The sequence below is a fragment of the Nicotiana tabacum genome, chromosome 19 (assembly GCF_000715075.1).
Source record: "Nicotiana tabacum cultivar K326 chromosome 19, ASM71507v2, whole genome shotgun sequence".
Taxonomy (NCBI): domain Eukaryota; kingdom Viridiplantae; phylum Streptophyta; class Magnoliopsida; order Solanales; family Solanaceae; genus Nicotiana; species Nicotiana tabacum.
The window spans coordinates 131512705-131531904 of record NC_134098.1 but is presented as its reverse complement, the minus strand read 5'-3'; the positions used below and the strand labels follow the sequence as shown (position 1 = coordinate 131531904).

The 19200-nt window shown below is 38.3% G+C and overlaps 2 protein-coding genes across 5 annotated transcripts; one reads left to right on the top strand and one right to left on the bottom strand.

Moving 5' to 3' along the window:
• Positions 1-90: 90 nt before the first annotated feature.
• On the top strand, positions 91-9930 carry LOC107766793 (DExH-box ATP-dependent RNA helicase DExH9-like). Of its 4 annotated transcripts, XR_012702965.1 has the most exons (16): positions 91-193; positions 287-580; positions 883-1083; positions 1173-1391; positions 3394-3732; positions 4049-4153; positions 4376-4486; positions 5045-5295; positions 6247-6370; positions 6454-6736; positions 6817-6971; positions 7738-7887; positions 7990-8222; positions 8681-8762; positions 8886-9150; positions 9469-9930. XR_012702965.1 is itself a non-coding variant. In XM_075238639.1 (15 exons), the coding sequence occupies exons 2-15, from the start codon at positions 311-313 to the stop codon at positions 9745-9747; spliced, it is 2985 nt and encodes a 994-aa protein (XP_075094740.1). In that variant the 5' UTR covers positions 91-193; positions 287-310; the 3' UTR covers positions 9748-9930. The 4 variants fall into 4 exon arrangements, 2 of the variants coding, with proteins under 2 accessions (XP_075094740.1, XP_075094739.1); XM_075238639.1 differs by lacking the exon at positions 8681-8762; XR_012702964.1 differs by having other exon boundaries at positions 149-580.
• A 546-nt stretch (positions 9931-10476) lies between these two features.
• On the bottom strand, positions 10477-10974 carry LOC107766794 (uncharacterized). Its single transcript, XM_016585643.2, has one exon. It carries the CDS (start codon positions 10972-10974, stop codon positions 10477-10479), a length of 498 nt encoding a protein of 165 aa, XP_016441129.2.
• Positions 10975-19200: the final 8226 nt, after the last annotated feature.

Sequence of the window (19200 nt, the reverse complement as noted above, 5' to 3'; positions counted from 1 at the left end):
GAATTGACGAGAAGATAATATATTATTTAATTTAGTGTTTATCATATTAACCCATTCAATCCTACATCTACCAAATTTTAAATAAATATTAAAATTTAAAATATTTTATCAATAATTGTATAAATATAAATTACATATACTATTATATGATGACTTATTTGGGGGCTGGCAAGTTACCCTAGAGCCGCCCTTGGTTTGCCTCACTCTTTCTGATTTCTTATTTTGTACATGTTCGTTTAGGGTTTTCATTGACTGAATATGGCTTTCTTTGATTGAATTGCTTTAGGTTGTGGATTAATAATAGTGAAAGATGGGTTCTTTTAAGAGGAAGTCGCAAGAATTGTCCAATAATGAGGGTAATATTATACCTCCTCCAAGTAAACAGATGAAACAAAATGGTTTAGTGGATGAGGCAGTTGCATGTGTGCATGATGTATCATATCCGGAAGGCTATGTTCCCTCTGCTTCAACTTCAACTTTGCCTCAACCAGACGCAAAACCTGCTAAGGAGTTCCCTTTTACCCTCGACCCTTTTCAATCCGAAGCTATCAATTGCCTTAATAATGGTGAATCCGTCATGGTAAGCTTACTTTTTTTCCCAATAGTTAATTTAATTTAATCAATGCAGCAGGCTGGCAGCCAGTAATACATATTCATATAGCCAACTCAACTTGCTTGGGATTGAGGCGTAGTTGTTGTATGAATTAATCAATCAATCAAGATAAGTTTAAATGGCGAATTATGAGTAACAAATAATGTCATTTAGGGCAAATTACAGTTTTTTTCAGATTCTCTGAAATTTGACACTTATCTCACATACATCTTAGTTAGATTATCTTATATTTAATGGTGGTGGGACTGAATTTGAAGTTGTGTCTGTAGGTATCAGCACACACGTCAGCTGGAAAGACAGTTGTCGCATTGTATGCGATTGCCATGTGTCTGAAGAATAACCAGCGAGTAGTATATACTTCACCAATTAAGGCTCTTAGTAATCAGAAGTATAGAGAATTCAAAGAGGAGTTTTCAGATGTGGGCTTGATGACCGGAGATGTCACGATTGATCCTAATGCTTCTTGCTTGGTATGCCCAGTTTTTGTTCGATGCATTTGCTCATAAATTATCTTATTCATGCTGGGGTTTCAGTAGGCTAAGGCGTGATTTGGTTTCAGGTAATGACTACAGAAATCTGGCGTAGTATGCAGTACAACGGATCAAATGTTATAAGGGAGGTGGCTTGGGTTATTTTTGATGAGGTACATTACATGCGTGACAGAGAAAGAGGCGTGGTTTGGGAGGAAAGTATTGTTATGGCCCCGGAAAATTCTCGTTTTGTGTTCCTCTCGGCCACGGTGCCGAATGCTAAAGAGTTTGCGGATTGGGTTGCAAAGGTATCAATAACTTGTATAAACACATTGATATTGATTAGCATGCTTGATGCTGGAAACCATTTGATATGTTCTTGGATAGGGTGTCCTACTTTAATATTAATGACAACAACCGAAAATTTACTTGAGTGATTCTTAGGATATACTCCCTCTGTTTCAATTTATATGAGGTAATTTGACTTGGTATGGAGTTTAAAAAAAAAAGGAAGATTTTTGACACTTGTAGTATGAAGGGGTAAAAGCTTTGTTGGGTCATGACATTTGTGTGGCAATAAAAATTGCTCATTAAGGGTTGAAGTAGAGCCAAGCAGCGATGGACTAAGCGAGTCTGGATGCGTACTCGCGTGATCAATCGATGGACGGGGGAATTGCGTGAATGATGAGACCGGCCTAACCTAAAGTCAAGGCTCTTCCCTCTCTTGATGGCGAATCTTGATTGACTGGCACTAGGAATGAAGTTGCGCCTTAGCGCATCTGTTTTCTTGCTCGTTAGCGTTGTTTTTTGATTTTTGAAAGAAGGGACGGAGCTTGAAGAAGGGAAGGTTTTCGTAGTTGCAAGATTTTTTTTTTTTCAAGAAATGGTCCTGAAATCAAAGACCCAGTCAGGCCTAGGTTACACCTTCGGAATACCCCATAAGGGAATTTTTTCTACTCCACCCAATCTTCACTTTACGCCATGCCGACTAGTCACTAAGAAGTGCTATTCTGTCCTCCGGGGGACTTTACTCCACCAAGAGGTTCTTTCTCTCACGTAATTTTGTGAAATGGGTAGAATGAAAAGTTAAAAGTTAAATTATTTTCAAATATAGAAATATGTCATTTTTTTTGGAATAGGCTAATAAGGAAAGTGTGTCATATAAATTGAAACGGAGGGAGTAATTGGAGTAATGGTATTTCTTGATTGCTTTTGGTCTTCTGTTTAAGAATTTGTTTGGTTTAATGACGTTGCTCAAGTCTTGAAAGTAATATAAAAAAACAAATCTTGCTTCCTTAATTAACTGCTTCACGAAGTAGATAGTTTTTGCACGTGTTTAGATATGGAGGATGGTGGCACGTTTTTTTTGGATATGTGGGGACATGTTAGAGTTATGTATTAAGGGTGAAGAAGATTTGGCTTTGTTTCATCAATAATTCAAATAATCTGACATTTATGGTGTTCATGAGTCAGTGTTGAACTCCTAAATTGCTTGGTTTCTATCTTGTGTCCTCTAAACCTTGCTTTATTGTGAATCCCTATTTAGTTTGATTTGATGTGTAGATTATTGATTGCTATATGATATGCAGTGAACTAGCATATTTTTTAAAATCTTGAGTGTGACATCCTCTAATTTTTTTTCCTGTTATTTGATTACGAGATGTTACACTCAAGGTTTAAGAGAAATGTTGTAATCTTTGCCTGCTACTTATAATTAGGAAAAATAGAACGTTTGCCTGTTATATTATGCGTACTTTATGTGATGTGTATCGATTGAGCCCAAGTATATGATGGTCATTTATGGCCTCACTTCCCTTTAGTGAAGAACATAAATACATTGGAGCATGGGCTAATCTAGATTCTAGGGTGATGCTTTGAGAGAGAATCCAATCAAAGAGTTGTAGATTAAAGATTGGCATACGGGCACAAGGCCATTATCTAGGTACAGCTGGACCATTAGTTCATCCTGGAAACCTGCAAAAGAAACTTAAATAAGGTAGAAGCTTAGGGGGTTTACTCTAATTCTTTGCCTCTCTTTCCCTATCTTTCAGGAGACCCATGTCTCATGAATCTTTGTGACACTGCATGCAAATCAATAGCTGTATACCAGTTATTCTGGTCAGCCCAGACTTGAGGTATCAAGTTATCCACAATGGGAGACGATGAGGAGAGCTTTTATTATTGAAATAGTTCACCACTAAGAAAGACTGATCTTGAATTATCCTTGTTTTGATGAGATACTAATTTCAGAAAGTTTAACCTGTTTATGAATCTTATGGTTGGATATTAACCTGATTTGTCATAGTGCAGGTCCATCAGCAACCATGTCACATTGTTTATACGGACTACAGACCCACACCACTTCAGCATTATATATTTCCTTCTGGTGGTGATGGATTATACTTAGTGGTTGATGAAAAAGGGAAGTTTCGTGAGGATAGTTTTCAGAAAGCTTTGAATGCTCTTGTTCCAGCCAATGAAGGGGATAAGAAAAGAGAGAATGGCAAGTGGCAGAAGGGTCTGGTTGTTGGCAAATCTGGTGAAGATAGTGACATATTCAAGATGGTTAAAATGATTATTCAGCGGCAATATGATCCTGTAATATGTTTCAGCTTCAGCAAAAGAGAATGTGAATTTCTAGCAATGCAGGTATGTTTTGTGTCTTTTGCTGAAGCGAATAATTCTTAGATGGCTATTCTGTGTGAGGTTGGTAAACCAACATACGAGTTTCCTAATTTCTTCTCTGTTATATCCCCTTTTCATCTGGTTCAGAGAGAAGAGAACATGCCATCAACTTTTGAAATGATATTCATTCTGTAGAAGTATATTTTGTTCCATCCATCTTTGAACCAGCTTTCCATTGTGTAGAATTATATGTACTTGTTTGCTGGCACATGAGAACATCTATTTCTGTCTAAGTCTTGCTTAATGCGCTAACTATTCTGCCTTTTCAATATGGAAATAGATGGCTAAAATGGATCTTAATAATGATGATGAGAAGGCGAATATTGAAACTATTTTTTGGAGTGCTATGGACATTTTATCGGATGATGATAAAAAGCTGCCGCAGGTAAGCATCTTATATTTATTTTTTATTATAGTTGCCCTAGGTGAGATTTTATATGTGGTTACAAGTGAAACTCTGAGATTCTTTTCCTACTAAGTACTACCATTCTTTCCCCACCATGTATTCCTGGGATGGTTCAGTTATGCGATAAATTTATTGCTTCATGTTCTTGATGTTTGGAAAGAGTTCTTACTAATGACTGATTGTTGATAATTGACATTGCAGGTTTCAAATATGCTTCCCCTATTGAAACGTGGAATTGGTGTGCATCATTCTGGTTTGCTTCCTATATTGAAAGAAGTGATTGAAATCCTGTTCCAAGAAGGATTCATCAAGGTAGGGAGAAAATAATTTTTAATTGCTTCAAAGAATTAATCCTATTAGGAGAAGGATTTTTATGTTACTACTTGACTTCATTCAATCCAAGAAGTTGATTAACTTTATGTTTGCATTTAAAGATATATTTATCTTATGTCCTGAAATTCTTCTGCAGTTATAGAGTAGATTAGAATGTTCTATGCAGACGTATTAATAACTCAACTAAGTGATAGAATGATGCTTTGGTTATTAGTGTTGCCTTCTATATTGGCTAGAAAGTTCTTGTTCATAGTTGACCACTCTCCTGTTTTAGTTGGGATCGACACTCCTGTTTAAGCGTTCAATGCCTGCTAAGCCTCTCCATTGAAATACTTCTGTCATCATTCTATGAAGGTGCCAGAGGAATATATATCATCTCTTTTTTTTTTCCAGATTTGTTTACCTCATCTTAAAGTACCTCTGAAGTCATAGATACACAGATACTTGTGCAGTTGCACTGAAGTATACTTTTATATTCCGTAAGAGACTCTTCTAAGCTCAATTCTGATCATGTAGCTTTATGTGATTTTCTTGCAGTGTTTGTTTGCCACAGAGACCTTCAGTATAGGTCTGAACATGCCTGCAAAAACTGTTGTCTTCACAAATGTTCGCAAATTTGATGGAGACAAGTTTAGGTGGATATCCAGTGGTGAGTATATTCAGATGAGTGGTCGTGCTGGTCGTCGGGGGATTGATGAACGTGGGATCTGCATCCTTATGGTTGATGAGAAGCTTGAACCTCCTACAGCGAAATCCATGCTAAAAGGAAGTGCTGATGCATTAAACAGGTGCCACTTTTGACTACTCATTTATGTCAAAAACTTTTTTTTGGGTGAAGTAGTTTCATTAAAGGCATCGAGCAGATGCAAATAGTACAAAAGATAGTAAGAACAAAAGTGAGTTTGTTAGTTCCATTACGATGTGCCCTATGCTAAAGATAAGGAGCTACAAAGTCCAAAAAAGTGTCAGGGGAGTTTACGGGGGAAATTATTCCAGCTATATAGAAATAGAAGGCACTTGGCCTTGAGAGTCTGATTAGGAGTTGATATTCAATCAAAACTCTTCTTTCCTTTCTGTCCTGACACAACAAAAAATACAGGCACAAAGCGTTTCCAGATTTTCCATTCAAAAAAAAAAAAATTCCAGATTGTCCTGATGTATCTACCAATTTTCCAAGAATATGTAGGCATCCTTAGCATGACCCAACTTCGTCCAAAAACCGAAAAGAGTGTGTTCCAGATATCTGTAGCAACTGAGCAGTGTAGTAGGAGGTGACTGTTGGTTTCTATACTTTGTTGGCACGTAGCATCTGTTAACAATGGGTATGTTCCTTCTGCTGAGATTATCTCGAGTCAAAACATGCTTCATATAGTGCTGTCAAGCTGAAACAAATTACCTTTTGGGGGTAGTTATCTTCCAAACACCCTGAGTAAAATATCTTTCTTCCTCTTAGAGGATCAGAAATATGTTCTTTTCCATTAAGAAGCAGTGCGTAAAGGAAAAAAAGACATTGATTAATATTTATGTCATGTATATATCTAGACTGCAAATAATGCATTGTCGACAACTATGCAGCTATTTGACACTACTAAAAAATGAATAATTGGTTAAATCGATGAACACCGCCGTTTCAGCATTGTCTTATTTGTCACCCTATCTCCCACCACACACAGACAAAAGTTTTCTTAATCATCGTATTACTTCCAACATTGTGTTGACTCCTTGTTTGTGTATGTCAGTGCCTTCCATTTAAGCTATAACATGCTTTTAAATCAAATACGGTGTAAAGATGCTGATCCTAAAAATCTTCTCCGGGACTCGTTCTATCAATTTCAAGCAGATCGTGCAATTCCTGATCTTGAGGTTTGTCAATTGGCTCAACTCCTGGCTCCCTCTCCCTAAAGTTCTTTTAGGTTTTGTTTTTATTTTTTCCGTTTTCTTGCCAGAAACAAGCAAAAATTCTTGAAGAGGAGAGAGACTCAATTGTGATTGAAGAAGAAGATAGCCTTGAGAGATACTATAGTCTTCTAGAACAATATAAGAGCTTAAAGAGGGATGTACGTAACATTGTTTTATCTCCAAAATATTGCTTGCCATTCTTGCAACCTGGTAGGCTTGTATGCATCGAGTGTACGAAGGTTGATGATGATGTTCCAACCTTCTCCATCAAAGAAGAGGTCACATGGGGAGTAATAATTAATTTTGAAAGGGTGAAAGGTCTTTCTGAAGGTGAGATGATATTTAATTGGACAGTAGTTGGGTTCTCTTGCTAGTTAGATTCTTAACCTTTAGTCGAATGTTATGTTCAGATGACGCAAACAAAAAACCGGAGGATGCGAACTATACGATAGATGTACTTACGAGATGTATAGTGCAGAAGGATGAGGTTGGTAGAAAGACGATTAAAATTGTCCCGTTGAAGAATGCTGGGGAACCAGCTGTTGTTTCTCTTCCTTTGTCCCAGGTAAGCTTCTTATGCATATTTTGCTGCTAGCAATATCTGATGATACATTAAATTTATTAAGTTAAGATGCTAGGGAAATTTTTCCCTTGTTCCTAAGCCTTGCTGGATAGAGTTAACTATGCCTGTGCTGGTGAGAGATAGTAGGTTTCCGACTTGCAGACCACATTTTAGTTGCAGAAGTCCTTCACAAATTACATTTCAACTAAAAAACTACTTAGATAAAGCATAGCTGATTCTTTCTTGGTGCTAAAGTACAAATAGATCTGCAATTTCCTCTTGATACTCATCTGTGCATATTTTTGAGAAAGGTAACAATATATTGTTGGAACAAATTCGGTAGTCTTGGTAATTTGTCATTTCTCAGTGCAACCTTACTATAAAAAAGGGAAAAATTAAAAGAACATTCCTGCTACACCTTTTAAATCAGGTTATTTTGATCTACATTCTCCCGTATTACCTTAACTACTACCAAACTATTATGGATGGAGTTACGGTGTAGATGTTGTTTTAACTGCTAATCATTCTGGTAACACCCAAGTCCTGTTTCTACTTTTGCAGTGTGGCCACTTCTTCATTTTAATTTTTCTGCCTTCTCTTTCTGCATCTGAATGCTAATCATTCTAATCATGTGTTGCATGTATCTGCTCTCTAGCAGGTCATGAAAGTGAGAATTAAATTACAACGTCGTTCATGCAAATTAAATTTAGACCTGTTGTTCACTTGTTGGTGTACCTGATGTATTTTCTGCTAAACAAATTATTGACAGATTGATAGTTTGAGCAGTGTCCGTCTTGTGATACCAAAGGATCTTTTGCCTTCGGAAGTTCGAGAAAATACACTAAAGAAGGTTTCTGAAGTTCTCAAAAGATTTTCAAGAGAGGGCATGCCTCTCTTACACCCGGAAGATGACATGAAGGTCAAAAGCAGAGCTTATATCTCTCCCATCACCACCCCCCGACTTGCTGGTATTAACCTGCTGGCATATTAGCTTGGTGTTCATTTGATGCTTGTTCTGCAGGTTCAAAGTAGCACGTACAGGAAGGCTTCAAGTAAGATAGAAGCCTTGGAGAGTCTGTTTGAAGAGCACAAGATAGCAACGTCTCCCCTCATAAAAGAAAAGCTTAAGGTTTTGCATAAGAAGAAAGAACTTACTGGCAAAATCAGATCAATTAAGAGAGCAATGCGTACTTCAAAAGCCTTAGCATTCAAAGATGAACTTAAAGCAAGGAAAAGAGTTCTCAGGAGACTCAGGTATATTCACCTCTCTATCTTACCAACCTTATATTGGTTTTGCAGACAGACTGTGTTTCTTCTTTGAAGTTGCATTAGAACATGCTGTTTGTATTGTTATTGTTTCCTCTTATAAAGTTACTGAAACTTTTTAACAGTTGAGCTGCTTTATTTATTTTTTATTTTTTATTTTTTCTTCTCCTTTTTTTCTTCAGTATTATATTGCCAACTTGTTTTACCCTTTCAAAGGTGTACTAAACATATAAAATGCTTCTAGTGTTGTAATGAGCCCATCCTCCCAAATATTTACTCCAATTCAGATCCTTTTCCTTTGATATCTGGTACTTTCATGGGTATATTTGGATTTGACAGTGTAGACTATGAGCTACATATAAGTAGCCTGCTTTTAAGAGAAAACCATGCAAATAATTGTTGTTAATTCTATTTGTATGTGGCAAATGTTTTTTTTTAAAACTTAGGATAAACATTAATGCAAAAGAGACCTCAGCGGAGTTATTGAACCATCTATGTTTCTGACATGCACTTTGGATCCTCTGTCTGGTATGGTACTTGCTTCTTCATCATGTTATGTATTCTCTCATGGTTTCTACCCCCAGAATTCTTTTGTTCTCTATGACTTCAGTCTGTTGCATGAAGGTGCTTATGAGGTTGGGAATCATGCAGATACATCACAAGTGAGGATGTCCTGGAGTCTAAAGGGAATGTTGCCTGTTTAATCAGCACCGCAGATGAGTTGACCTTGACTGAATTGATGTTTAATGGGACCTTCGAGAAAATTAAAGTCGAGGAGCTTGTCTCTCTTCTCTCTTGTTTTGTGTGGCAAGAAAAGCTTCAGGATACTCAGAAGCCCAGGGAAGAGCTAGAGTTGCTCTTTGCGCAGTTACAAGATACAGCTCGAAGGGTTGCAAAAGTTCAGCTCGAGAGCAAGGTATGCATCATCTGAATAATTATGCTGATAAAGCTTGATAATTATGGTATTAAATACAATAGCTGAATGAACATGTCATTGGGTTATTATCTAACTTTCAGTTTTTCGGACTCTATTAAACATTTTCTACGTTATCAGTGATTTGAATTAGTAACATGAGTTTAATTTGTTGAATCTGATTCAATTGTTAATGTGAGTTGAGAAACTTATTACCGAAGACCCTCCATAATCTGCAACCAAAAGTGCAACTACTTGTAGATGCAAAGTATCACTTTCTTGTTTACCATTTTTGTCTAAACTCCATTGTGCTTTCAATAGGTCCAAATAGACGTTGAGAACTTTGTGAGTTCATTCCGGCCTGATATCATGGAGGCTGTCTATGCGTGGGCTACAAGATCTAAGTTTTATGAGATAATGGAGATTACTCAGGTGTTTGAGGGCAGTTTAATCAGGGCTATCAGGAGACTGGAGGAAGTTCTTCAGCAGCTTATACTAGCTGCACAAAAGGTTGGGGATGAAGAGCATGAGGCAAAATTTAAAGAGGCTGTAGCCAAGATCAAGAGGGACATTGTCTTTGCAGCATCTCTGTATTTGTAGATATAAAATTGAGGCATTTCCGTCAATGGTGTCCATATACAGAGGTTTAGGTTAGGTGGAGGTGATGCCACTATTTATGTGACTCAAGTGTAGGAGTGCTCATGGTTCGATTTTTATGTAAATCGAGACCAAACCAACTATGTCGGTTTATTAGATATACAAATTAAGCCAAACTGCATAGAGTCAGATTTTGTTTCGGTTTTGTCAATTTTCTGGATTTTTCCTTTTATATGAAATACAAATTCATTTCATTTACTTGCCCAAAAAAATCATTTTATTCAATGTCATAGAGCTAAGACATAATTTGACATATATGTTCAGTAAGAATGAGGGAGAGATATCTATAGGGAAAATGACAATGTATAGCCGCTCTTAAAATAATAACCGAAAAATGTATATTTTTTGTATATATATTCTGTGTGCTATATACAAAAATTATATAAATTTTATAATTTTTTTCGGCTATGGAACGTATATAGTTTCTGGCGCGGGCTAAAAGTGATAATACACCATATGTGTAGGTGGGAAATTTTGTTGCTGAGGCATGACACTCACAGTCACATTCATGAATAAAAAACAACCTTGCATCCATTTATGTTTTCAAACTTACTTGACCTTAATGATTAAGTCGATAAAAAAATCACTCCTGAATAACTTTAATATAGAAGAAATAGGAAACTCAATTTTGCAATGAAATGGTAGCCTGATATTATATGCTTTCCATACGGCTTACTTCAATTCTCGAACATGAAAACAGGGAAAGAAACACCTGAATAAATGAGCTCCAAAATTGATCACACACCCAAAAGCTCCTCCAGCTCTCTCTGTTCTGCCTTCTGTTGTCACAGGTACACCATACACTGGATTCGGAACCATATACTGTTGAGGCAAAGTATTATCCGACGGTGTTGGCTTTGGTTGATTGATCTCACTAACATTATAGGAGTGCTGCGAATTAGTACCATGAGTTTGGCTCAGATTTTCTGATGTCGAAGTTGAACCTTGCTCTGTTGTGAAAATGGAGTCATGTAATTGCTGCTGCTCGTACTCGAACCAAGGTGGCAAGGGCGGTGCTGACGGCTGAATTGAGTAATTATACGGGCATTGATAATAGCAGGGGAGCAATGGTGGTGGCGGTGATGGTGGTTGTTCAAGAAGAGGAGCTCTCTTTTTCTTCTTCTTCCTTGACCAGAACTTGAGCTTCTTCATTGCTTTTGTTAACTTCATTGGCTGTCTTTTCTCAATAATGAGGGTGTCAAAGATGATTGTTGTGATGTGTAAACCAAAATGCTCAAAAAAGGGGAATACAGAGATGGGGATTAAATGATACTATCCGTTAAGAAAATGATACAATGTGAAGCTTTTTTCAAATTTCATGACCGTTACCTTTAGCTAGCTCCATCAACTTTTTGAAAAAGAACATTGTTAGTGCTAATCTTGGATTATTTGCTGACTATTTAGCCGAGGCTTTTCGGAAACAGCCTCTCTATTCTTCCGGAACAGAGGTTCCTCCAAAGTACAAGTAAGGTCTGCGTACACACTACCCTCCCCAGGCCCTACTTGTGAAATTCCACTGAGTTGTTGTTGTTGTTGTTTGCTGACTATTTCGCCCCATCTTCTTTGTCTACTTCAATAATGATAGAGAAATAATTCTATGCCACGCTCTTCCACCCACCGTTACCATTGTGAATTTAAGTTTTTTTGTACTAATTGAGAGATACGTAGCAGAGGCGGGGCTAGAATTTTCAACTTATGAGTTCGGAATTCTAATTGCTTTAAGTTATCGGGTTCTAAACTAATAATATATACATAATTAATGAACTTTTTAAGACAAATACATTGTTCGAACCAAAATTACTGGGTTCGTCCGAACCCGCTCCCAACACTCTAGTTACGCCCCTGCTACGTAGTACATATGCTTTTTACATCATCAGGAAAAAATGATGCACTATACACATTCAAATCAAGATCAATATAGTAACCTAGAAAATAGAAGGGTAATTGCTTATAGCAATTAAACTGCGGTGATAGTGTACTAGTTATTTATAATGTCGTGTATAACATAACTTCTATTATTATTTGCCTTATTTCTGTTTATATTATATAGTTTAACTTTTAAAGGTCAAGATTACAGTTAAACGTCAAGATTATAAATATTTGAGGCAAAAGTGATGTTGACCAATTTAAACATGGAAAGTGAAAGTTACAACTTAAAACTGCATGAAAAATCCTATCTATGACTGTTTTTCACAATATTAAAATGTAAAAATAGCACAGGCTAGTCAGTTTTCGGACTGGTAATTGAAAAATAATCACTATTTTGCTGCAACACGGACCGGTCCAGCATAATATACTGGAGATTGGTTCACCTGTGTATGAACTCCAGCATATTATGCTGGACTGATATATTGTACTGGAACTCCAGTATATTATGCTGGAAATATACTGGAGTTCCAGTATATTATGCTAGAATATTTTCCAGATTTTGAACAGTGTTTTCGTTCAGATTTATCTTTATATGAAAAGTGGCTAAATTTCGATTACTTTTGAAACTGTGGCTATTTTTCAATTACCACTTATAAATCTAGCTATTTATGAATTTTTCCCTAATATAATGGTAAAATACATAAACAGACACTTAACCTATTGATCATGTAGACACTTCAACTTGACAACCCCGATCTGGCAGATCTCACGTGGTGTGCTACAAGCGCGAGTGATGTGGCAAAGTAACAAATAACCAAATGACACATGTAAAATTCGTAAAAATTGCAGGGGGCGCCTGATTTGGTTGCCCCAATTTAACCTGTACCTACTTTTTAGATTTTTTTAATTAGTACCCAAAATTTAAACAACTTCAGGCCTTTTTCTCCTCTTTCTTCTTCTTCTTCTTCGGATGACATTGATTTTATAGGATATTTGTAAACATATTTTAAGATAGATTATGATGTTTCATAGTGCTTAGCTGCTGTAGCGCTTTAATTTTTACTAATTCTTATGGTTTCTTCTTCTTCTTAATTGCAAAATGGATTCGTTAAATTTTGTTGTTGTTTTGACAAATTGATGATTGGAGTTTGTTCTTGATGATATTTGGAGGTTATGTTTCAAATTTGAGCTCATTTGGAATAGATTTAGGTGTTAAATCATATATTAGATTATTAAAATTCGAAAAACAAATTTATGTTTATAAGCAATTAACACTTCAAGCCTATTTAGCCACAAGTGCATTAAAACATTGGTTGCACTTCAGACCTATTTGGCCTTAAGTTGTCACGACCCCAAATTCTCTCCGTAGGAGGTCGTGATGGCACCTAGTCTCTAAGACTAGGTAAGACTATCAGTGCGAAATAATAATAGATATCTGGAATAAATAAACTACAATTCAAACATTTTCAACTCCCAAAACTCAGTAGAAATAAGTCACAAGCTTCTAAGAATTTATTCTCTATGTCTCTATATATCAGAGTCTAAAGCAAATAAGGAATACAACATAGTAAGATAGAAGGGAACTCCGGAGTCTGCGGACGCTGGTAGATATATCTCGAAATCTCCTCGTACAGCTAGTTACTGATGCCTGGTCTGATAAGATGTACTTGGATCTGCACAAAAAGATATGCAGAAGCGTAGTATGAGTACACCACAGCGGTACCCAGTAAGTGCCAAGCCTAACCTCGGTAGAGTAGTGACGAGGTCAGGTCAGGCCCAACTGAAAAAATAAATAATAACATGGTAAGATGTTTAACAATATAATAAGATAAAATGACAATGAAAATGAATCAAGTAGTATGTCACCATTTAGTTACACCAAATAATGACAATTAATACCTCGTGGAAGCAAAACATAATTTCCTTTCAACTTTAAGAAAATTACAACAATAATCAAAGGCAACTGCGGCCATAAATCAATATCCACAAGGGCACTCCCGAGGTACCGCTTCGTAATCCCAAATCATAAATAAATTCACAATATCTCATTTCCTTATCTCAACTGCGGGAGCCTTCACAATTTATTTTAAAAAAAATATTTTTCCCGAAATAACATCCCGCGTTTTAGCCATCCTTATCACACCGCATGACTTCTAGTAGTTTCCCCTACTAGCCACCCGTATCAAGCCACCCTTATCTCATCGCATGCGTTTCAATACCCAGACCTTATACCACCACATGCGTATCAATATCACAATATGCACCTCAAGTGCTCAAATAATTTAACTTGCCAAAATAATTCAACAACAATATTTTTCCACAATAAAGAGCTCACGGCTCATGCTAAAATAAATCATCAATAACTCACGGTTCCATCACAATGAGTACGAAAATCTTACAAAAATATTCAGGAATAAATAATTCAACAAAATAATATTTCAAAATCTTTAATAAGTTATTTCAATACCAAATTTAAAAATATCAAATACTTCATATTAATAATATCTAATTTAAAGAAAATCAACTTCAAATAATGCACATAATAAAAGAAATTAAGTTTCAACTAAACAGGTAAAACAATTAGCAGGAAAAGGTCAAGCAACTTTAAAATATAACATTAAATCAATGATGAATAATATATTAGAATAAAATAATTTAATTAATGCGCAACAATGATCTACACAATTTAAAAATATAATCTTTTACATTTATCCCGTGTACACACTCGTTACCTCGTGTACACGACAATCAACACATTATAATTTATCACTTCAATACCAATCCTAGGGGAGATCCCCCTCCCCCCCTCCCCCATAAGGTTAGACAAGTCACTTATCTCGACTTGCTCCAATTTAACCAAGTAGTATGCTTTTTCCTCGATTTTTTGACTCTGATCGACTCGAATCTAGTCATAATTAATTCGATACATTCAACAAAAATTATAGAATCAATTCCATAAGAAAATACTATATTTTTCAATAAAAATCCGAAATTAACTCAAAAATCGCCCGTGGAGCCCATATCTCGAAATCCGACAAAAATTATGAAATATGAACGGCCATTCAACCACGATTCTAACCATACCATTTTTACTGAAATCCGACATCAACTTGACCTCCAAATCTCAAATTCTCATTTTGAAATTCCTAGGCCCAAATCCTCTAATTTCACCTCAAAAACATGTAATCTATTCGAAATATTCAATGACAATCCAATATAATTGACTAACAATGATCACATGTGTCTTACTTCAAGTTTCTCCGTGAATTCTCTCTGAAAAATCGCCCAAAACCGTGTTGAAAATGTCCAAAATGACAAAAATGTCGGAACCCCTTTGTTTTTTGTAATCTATCAGGGCTTTCGCACCTGCAATGCACGTGACCGCATATGTGCTTTCGCAGATGCGAAGGCCTCCCTCGCTTCTGCGATCCCTCGTCCGCATTCGCGGTCCCGCAGATGCGATATTTTCCTTCGCATCTGCGGCCACTGCTCCATTCTCCCTTTTCCGCTTCTGCGCTCCCACGCCCGCACCTGCGAGCCGAATTCCGCAGGTGCGATTGTATCAGTAGGCAGCAGCAAGTGTCAATTGTTCTAAGTCCACATTTGATCCGTTAACCATCCAGAACACGCTCGAGTCCCTTGGGACCTCAACCAAATATACTAACAAGTCCTAATACATCATAAGAACTTAGTCGAGTCTTCAAATCACATCCAACAATACTAAAAACACGAATCACACATAGATTCAAGCCTAGTGAACTTTGGAACTTTCAATTTCTACAAACGATACCAGAACCTAACAAATCAAGTCCGATTGACCTCAAAGTTTGCACGCAAGTCATAAATGATGTAACGAAGTTATGAAAATTTTCAGAACTAGATTCTAACTCCGGTATCAAAAAGTTAACTCCCCGGTCAAACTTCCAAACATAAATTCCTATTTTAGCTATTTCAAGCCTAATTTAACTACGTACTTTCAAATAAAATTCCGAATATGTTCCTAAGTCCAAAATCACCATACGGAGCTGTTGGAATCATCAAAATTCTATTCCGGGGTCGTTTTCTCAAAATGTTGACCGAAGTCAAACTTAGCATTTTAAGGCCAACTTAAGGAACCAAGTGTTCCGATTTCAAGCCGAACACGTCCAAATCCCGAATCAACCATCCCCGCAAGTCATAAAGTTATAAAAGCACATACGGGGAGTTTTATTTAGGGAAACGAGGTTCTAAAAGTAAAAATGACCGGTTGGGTCATTACATTCTCCACCTCTTAAACAAACGTTCATCCTCGAACGAGTTTAGAATTATACCTGTGACACAGTATAAGATGCGGTTCTCTGAGTTGGCCCTTCATGCGATCTGGTTAGTTCCCACAGACCGAGAGAGGATTAGGAGGTTTATAGATGGCCTTGGTTTTCAGCTTCGGTTGCTTATGACCAGAGAGAGAATGTATGGTGCTACTTTTGATGAGGCTGTCAACATTGCTCGACAAATTGAGATGGTTCGCGGTCAGGAGAGGGTTGAGAGGGAGGCCAAGAGGCCGCGTCGTCAAGGTGGATTCAGTGGTGCTCCTCATGGGGGTCAGTTCCAGCACGGCAGAGATCGTCCATTCAGGCATGCTCAGTCAGCTCGCCCAGTTCCCAGCCCAGAGTTCTTCCCGTGCTCCATCAGTTCAGGGCCCCTCTATGCAAGGTTCTTCTACCAGTTATCCTGGTGCTCGGGGCTCCCTTCAGTTCCTGCCACTAGCACCAGGGAGTTATTTTGAGTGTGGGGAGTTTGGGCATATGTGGAGGCAGTGTCCTCATTGTCGTGGAGGTCTATCTCAGTAGAGGAGTCAGCCTTCGACTTCAACACCAGTTACTTCACCACTCGCCCAGTCAGCTCGGGGTGGAGGTCAGTCAGCTAGGGGTCGCCCTAAAGGGGGAGGCAGATCAGGGGGTGGCCAAGCCCGTTTCTATGCCCTCCCTGCCAGACCAGATGCTATTGCTTCAGATGCTGTGATTACAGGTATTGTCTCAGTTTGTCACAGAGATGCCTTTGTATTATTTGACCCTGGTTCCACTTATTCATATGTTTTCTCATATTTCGCTCATTTTCTAGATATGCCCCGTGAGTCTTTAGTTTTATCTGTTCATGTATCTACTCTTGTAGGCAATACTATTATTGTGGACCGCATATATCAGTCATGTGTGGTGACTATTGGGGGTCTGGAGACCCAAGTGGACCTTTTTCTACTTAGTATGGCTGACTTTGATGTGATATTGGGTATGGATTGGTTATCTACATGTAATGCTATTCTAGATTATCACGCTAAGACTGTGATGTTAGCGATGCCAGGATTTTCGAAGGTTGAGTGGAGCATCGAGGGTTGAGTGGAGCGGTTCTATAGATTATATACCTAGTAGGGTGATTTCATATTTGAAGGCTCATTATATGGTTGAGAAGGATTGCCTATCTTATTTGGCGTTTGTGAGGGATGTTAGTGCAGAGACTCCTGCCATTGATTCTATTCCAGTAGTACGTGATTTTTCGGATGTGTTTCCTGCAGACCTGCCGGGCATGCCGCCTGATAGGGATATTGACTTTGGTATTGATTTGCTGCAGGGCACTCAGCCCATTTCTATTCTACCGTATCATATGGCATCGACGGAGTTGAAAGAGTTAAAAGAACAACTTCAGGAACTCCTTAATAAGGGGTTTATTCGGCCTAGTATGTCACCTTGGGGTGCACCGGTTCTATTTGTAAAGAAGAAGGATGGTTCCATGAGGATGTGCATTGATTACAAGCAGTTGAACAAGGTCACAACCAAGAACAAGTATCCTTTGCCTCGTATTGATGATTTATTTGACCAGCTTCAGGGAGCGAGGGTGTTCTCTAAGATTGATTTGAGGTCCGGGTATCACCAGCTGAAGATTCAGGATTCGGATATTCTTAAGATAGCTTTCAGGACCCGTTATGGCCATTTTTAGTTCTTGGTGATGTCTTTTGGGCTGACCAATGCCCCGGCAACGTTCATGCATCTGATGAACAATGTATTCCAACCCTATTTAGACTCATTCGTTATTGTATTCATTGATGACATCCTGGTGTACTCTCGTAGCCAGGAGGAGCATGCTCAGCATCTGAGGATTGTATTACAAAGATTGAGGAAGGAGAAACTTTATGCAAAGTTCTCCAAGTGTGAGTTTTGGCTCGGTTCACTAGCATTCTTGGGGCACGTGGTGTCCAGTGAGGGTATTCAGGTGGATCTGAAGAAGGTAGAGGCGGTGCAGAGTTGGCCTAGACCGTCCACAACCATGTAAATTAGGAGCTTCCTTGGTTTGTTGGGTTATTACCGTCGCTTTGTAGAGGGATTTTCATCTATTGCATCGCCCTTGACTAAATTAACCCAAAAGGGTGCTCCATTCAGGTGGTCGTATGAGTGTGAGGAGAGATTTCATAAGCTCAAGACTGCCTTGACCACAACTCCAGTGTTAGTTCTGCCATCATCTTCAGGTTCTTACACCGTGTATTGTGATGCCTCGAGGACATGCATTAGATATGTTCTGATGCAGGAGGGTAGGGTGATTGCCTATGCCTCGTTCCAGTTGAAGACCCATGAGAAGAACTATCCTGTCCATGATCTTGAGTTAGCAGTAATTGTTCACGCCTTAAAGATTTGGCGTCATTATTTGTATGAGGTTCATTGTGAGATCTATACTGATCACCGGAGTCTGCAGCATCTGTTTAAGCAGAAAGATCTTAATTTGCGTCAGCGGAGATGGTTGGATCTTCTTAAGGACTATGATATCACTATTTTGTACCATCCAGGGAAGGCCAATGTGGTGGCCGGTGCTTTGAGTCGCCGGGCGGAGAGTTTGGGGAGTTTAGCATATCTTCCGGTAGCAGAGAGACCTTTAGCATTGGATGTTCAGGACTTAGCGAGCAAGCTTGTGAGATTGGATATTTCAAAGCCGAGTCAGGTATTGGCTTGTGTGGTCTCCAGGTATTCTCTTTATGACCGTGTCAGGGAGTGTCAGTATGATGACCCCCACCTGCTCGTTCTTCAGGACAGGGTTCAGCGAGGTGATTCCAGAGATGTGACTATTGGTGATGATGGTGTGTTGAGGATGCAGGGCTGGATATGTGTGCCTAATGTAGATGGGCTTGGGGAGTTGATTCTTAAGGAGGCCCACAGCTCGCGGTATTCCATCCATCCGGGTGCCGTGAAGATGTACCAGGATTTGAGATAACATTATTGGTAGAGGCAGATAAAGAAATATATAGTTGGGTTTGTGGCTCAGTGTCTCAACTCTCAGCAGGTTAAGTATGAACATCAGAGACCGGGTGGCTTACTTCAGAGGTTAGAGATCCCAGAGTGGAAGTGGGAGAGAATCACCATGGACTTCGTAGTTGGGCTCCCACGGACTTTGAGGAAGTTCGATGCTATTTGGGTTATTGTGGATCGGCTGACCAAGTTCGCGCACTTCATTGCAGTTGGCACTACTTACTCTTCAGAGAGGTTGGCTGAGATTTATATCTAAGAG

What these genes read in the sequence shown, in the direction of transcription:
- LOC107766793 (XM_075238639.1), top strand. Translation starts at nt 311, where the DNA reads ATGGGTTCTTTTAAGAGGAAGTCGCAAGAATTGTCCAATAATGAGGGT. An exon ending in TCCAAGAAGGATTCATCAAG is followed by an intron (nt 4,487 to 5,044) that starts GTAGGGAGAAAA and finishes ATTTTCTTGCAG; the next exon opens with TGTTTGTTTGCCACAGAGAC. An exon ending in GTGCAATTCCTGATCTTGAG is followed by an intron (nt 6,371 to 6,453) that starts GTTTGTCAATTG and finishes TTTTCTTGCCAG; the next exon opens with AAACAAGCAAAAATTCTTGA.
- LOC107766794 (XM_016585643.2), bottom strand. Translation starts at nt 10,974, where the DNA reads ATGAAGTTAACAAAAGCAATGAAGAAGCTCAAGTTCTGGTCAAGGAAG.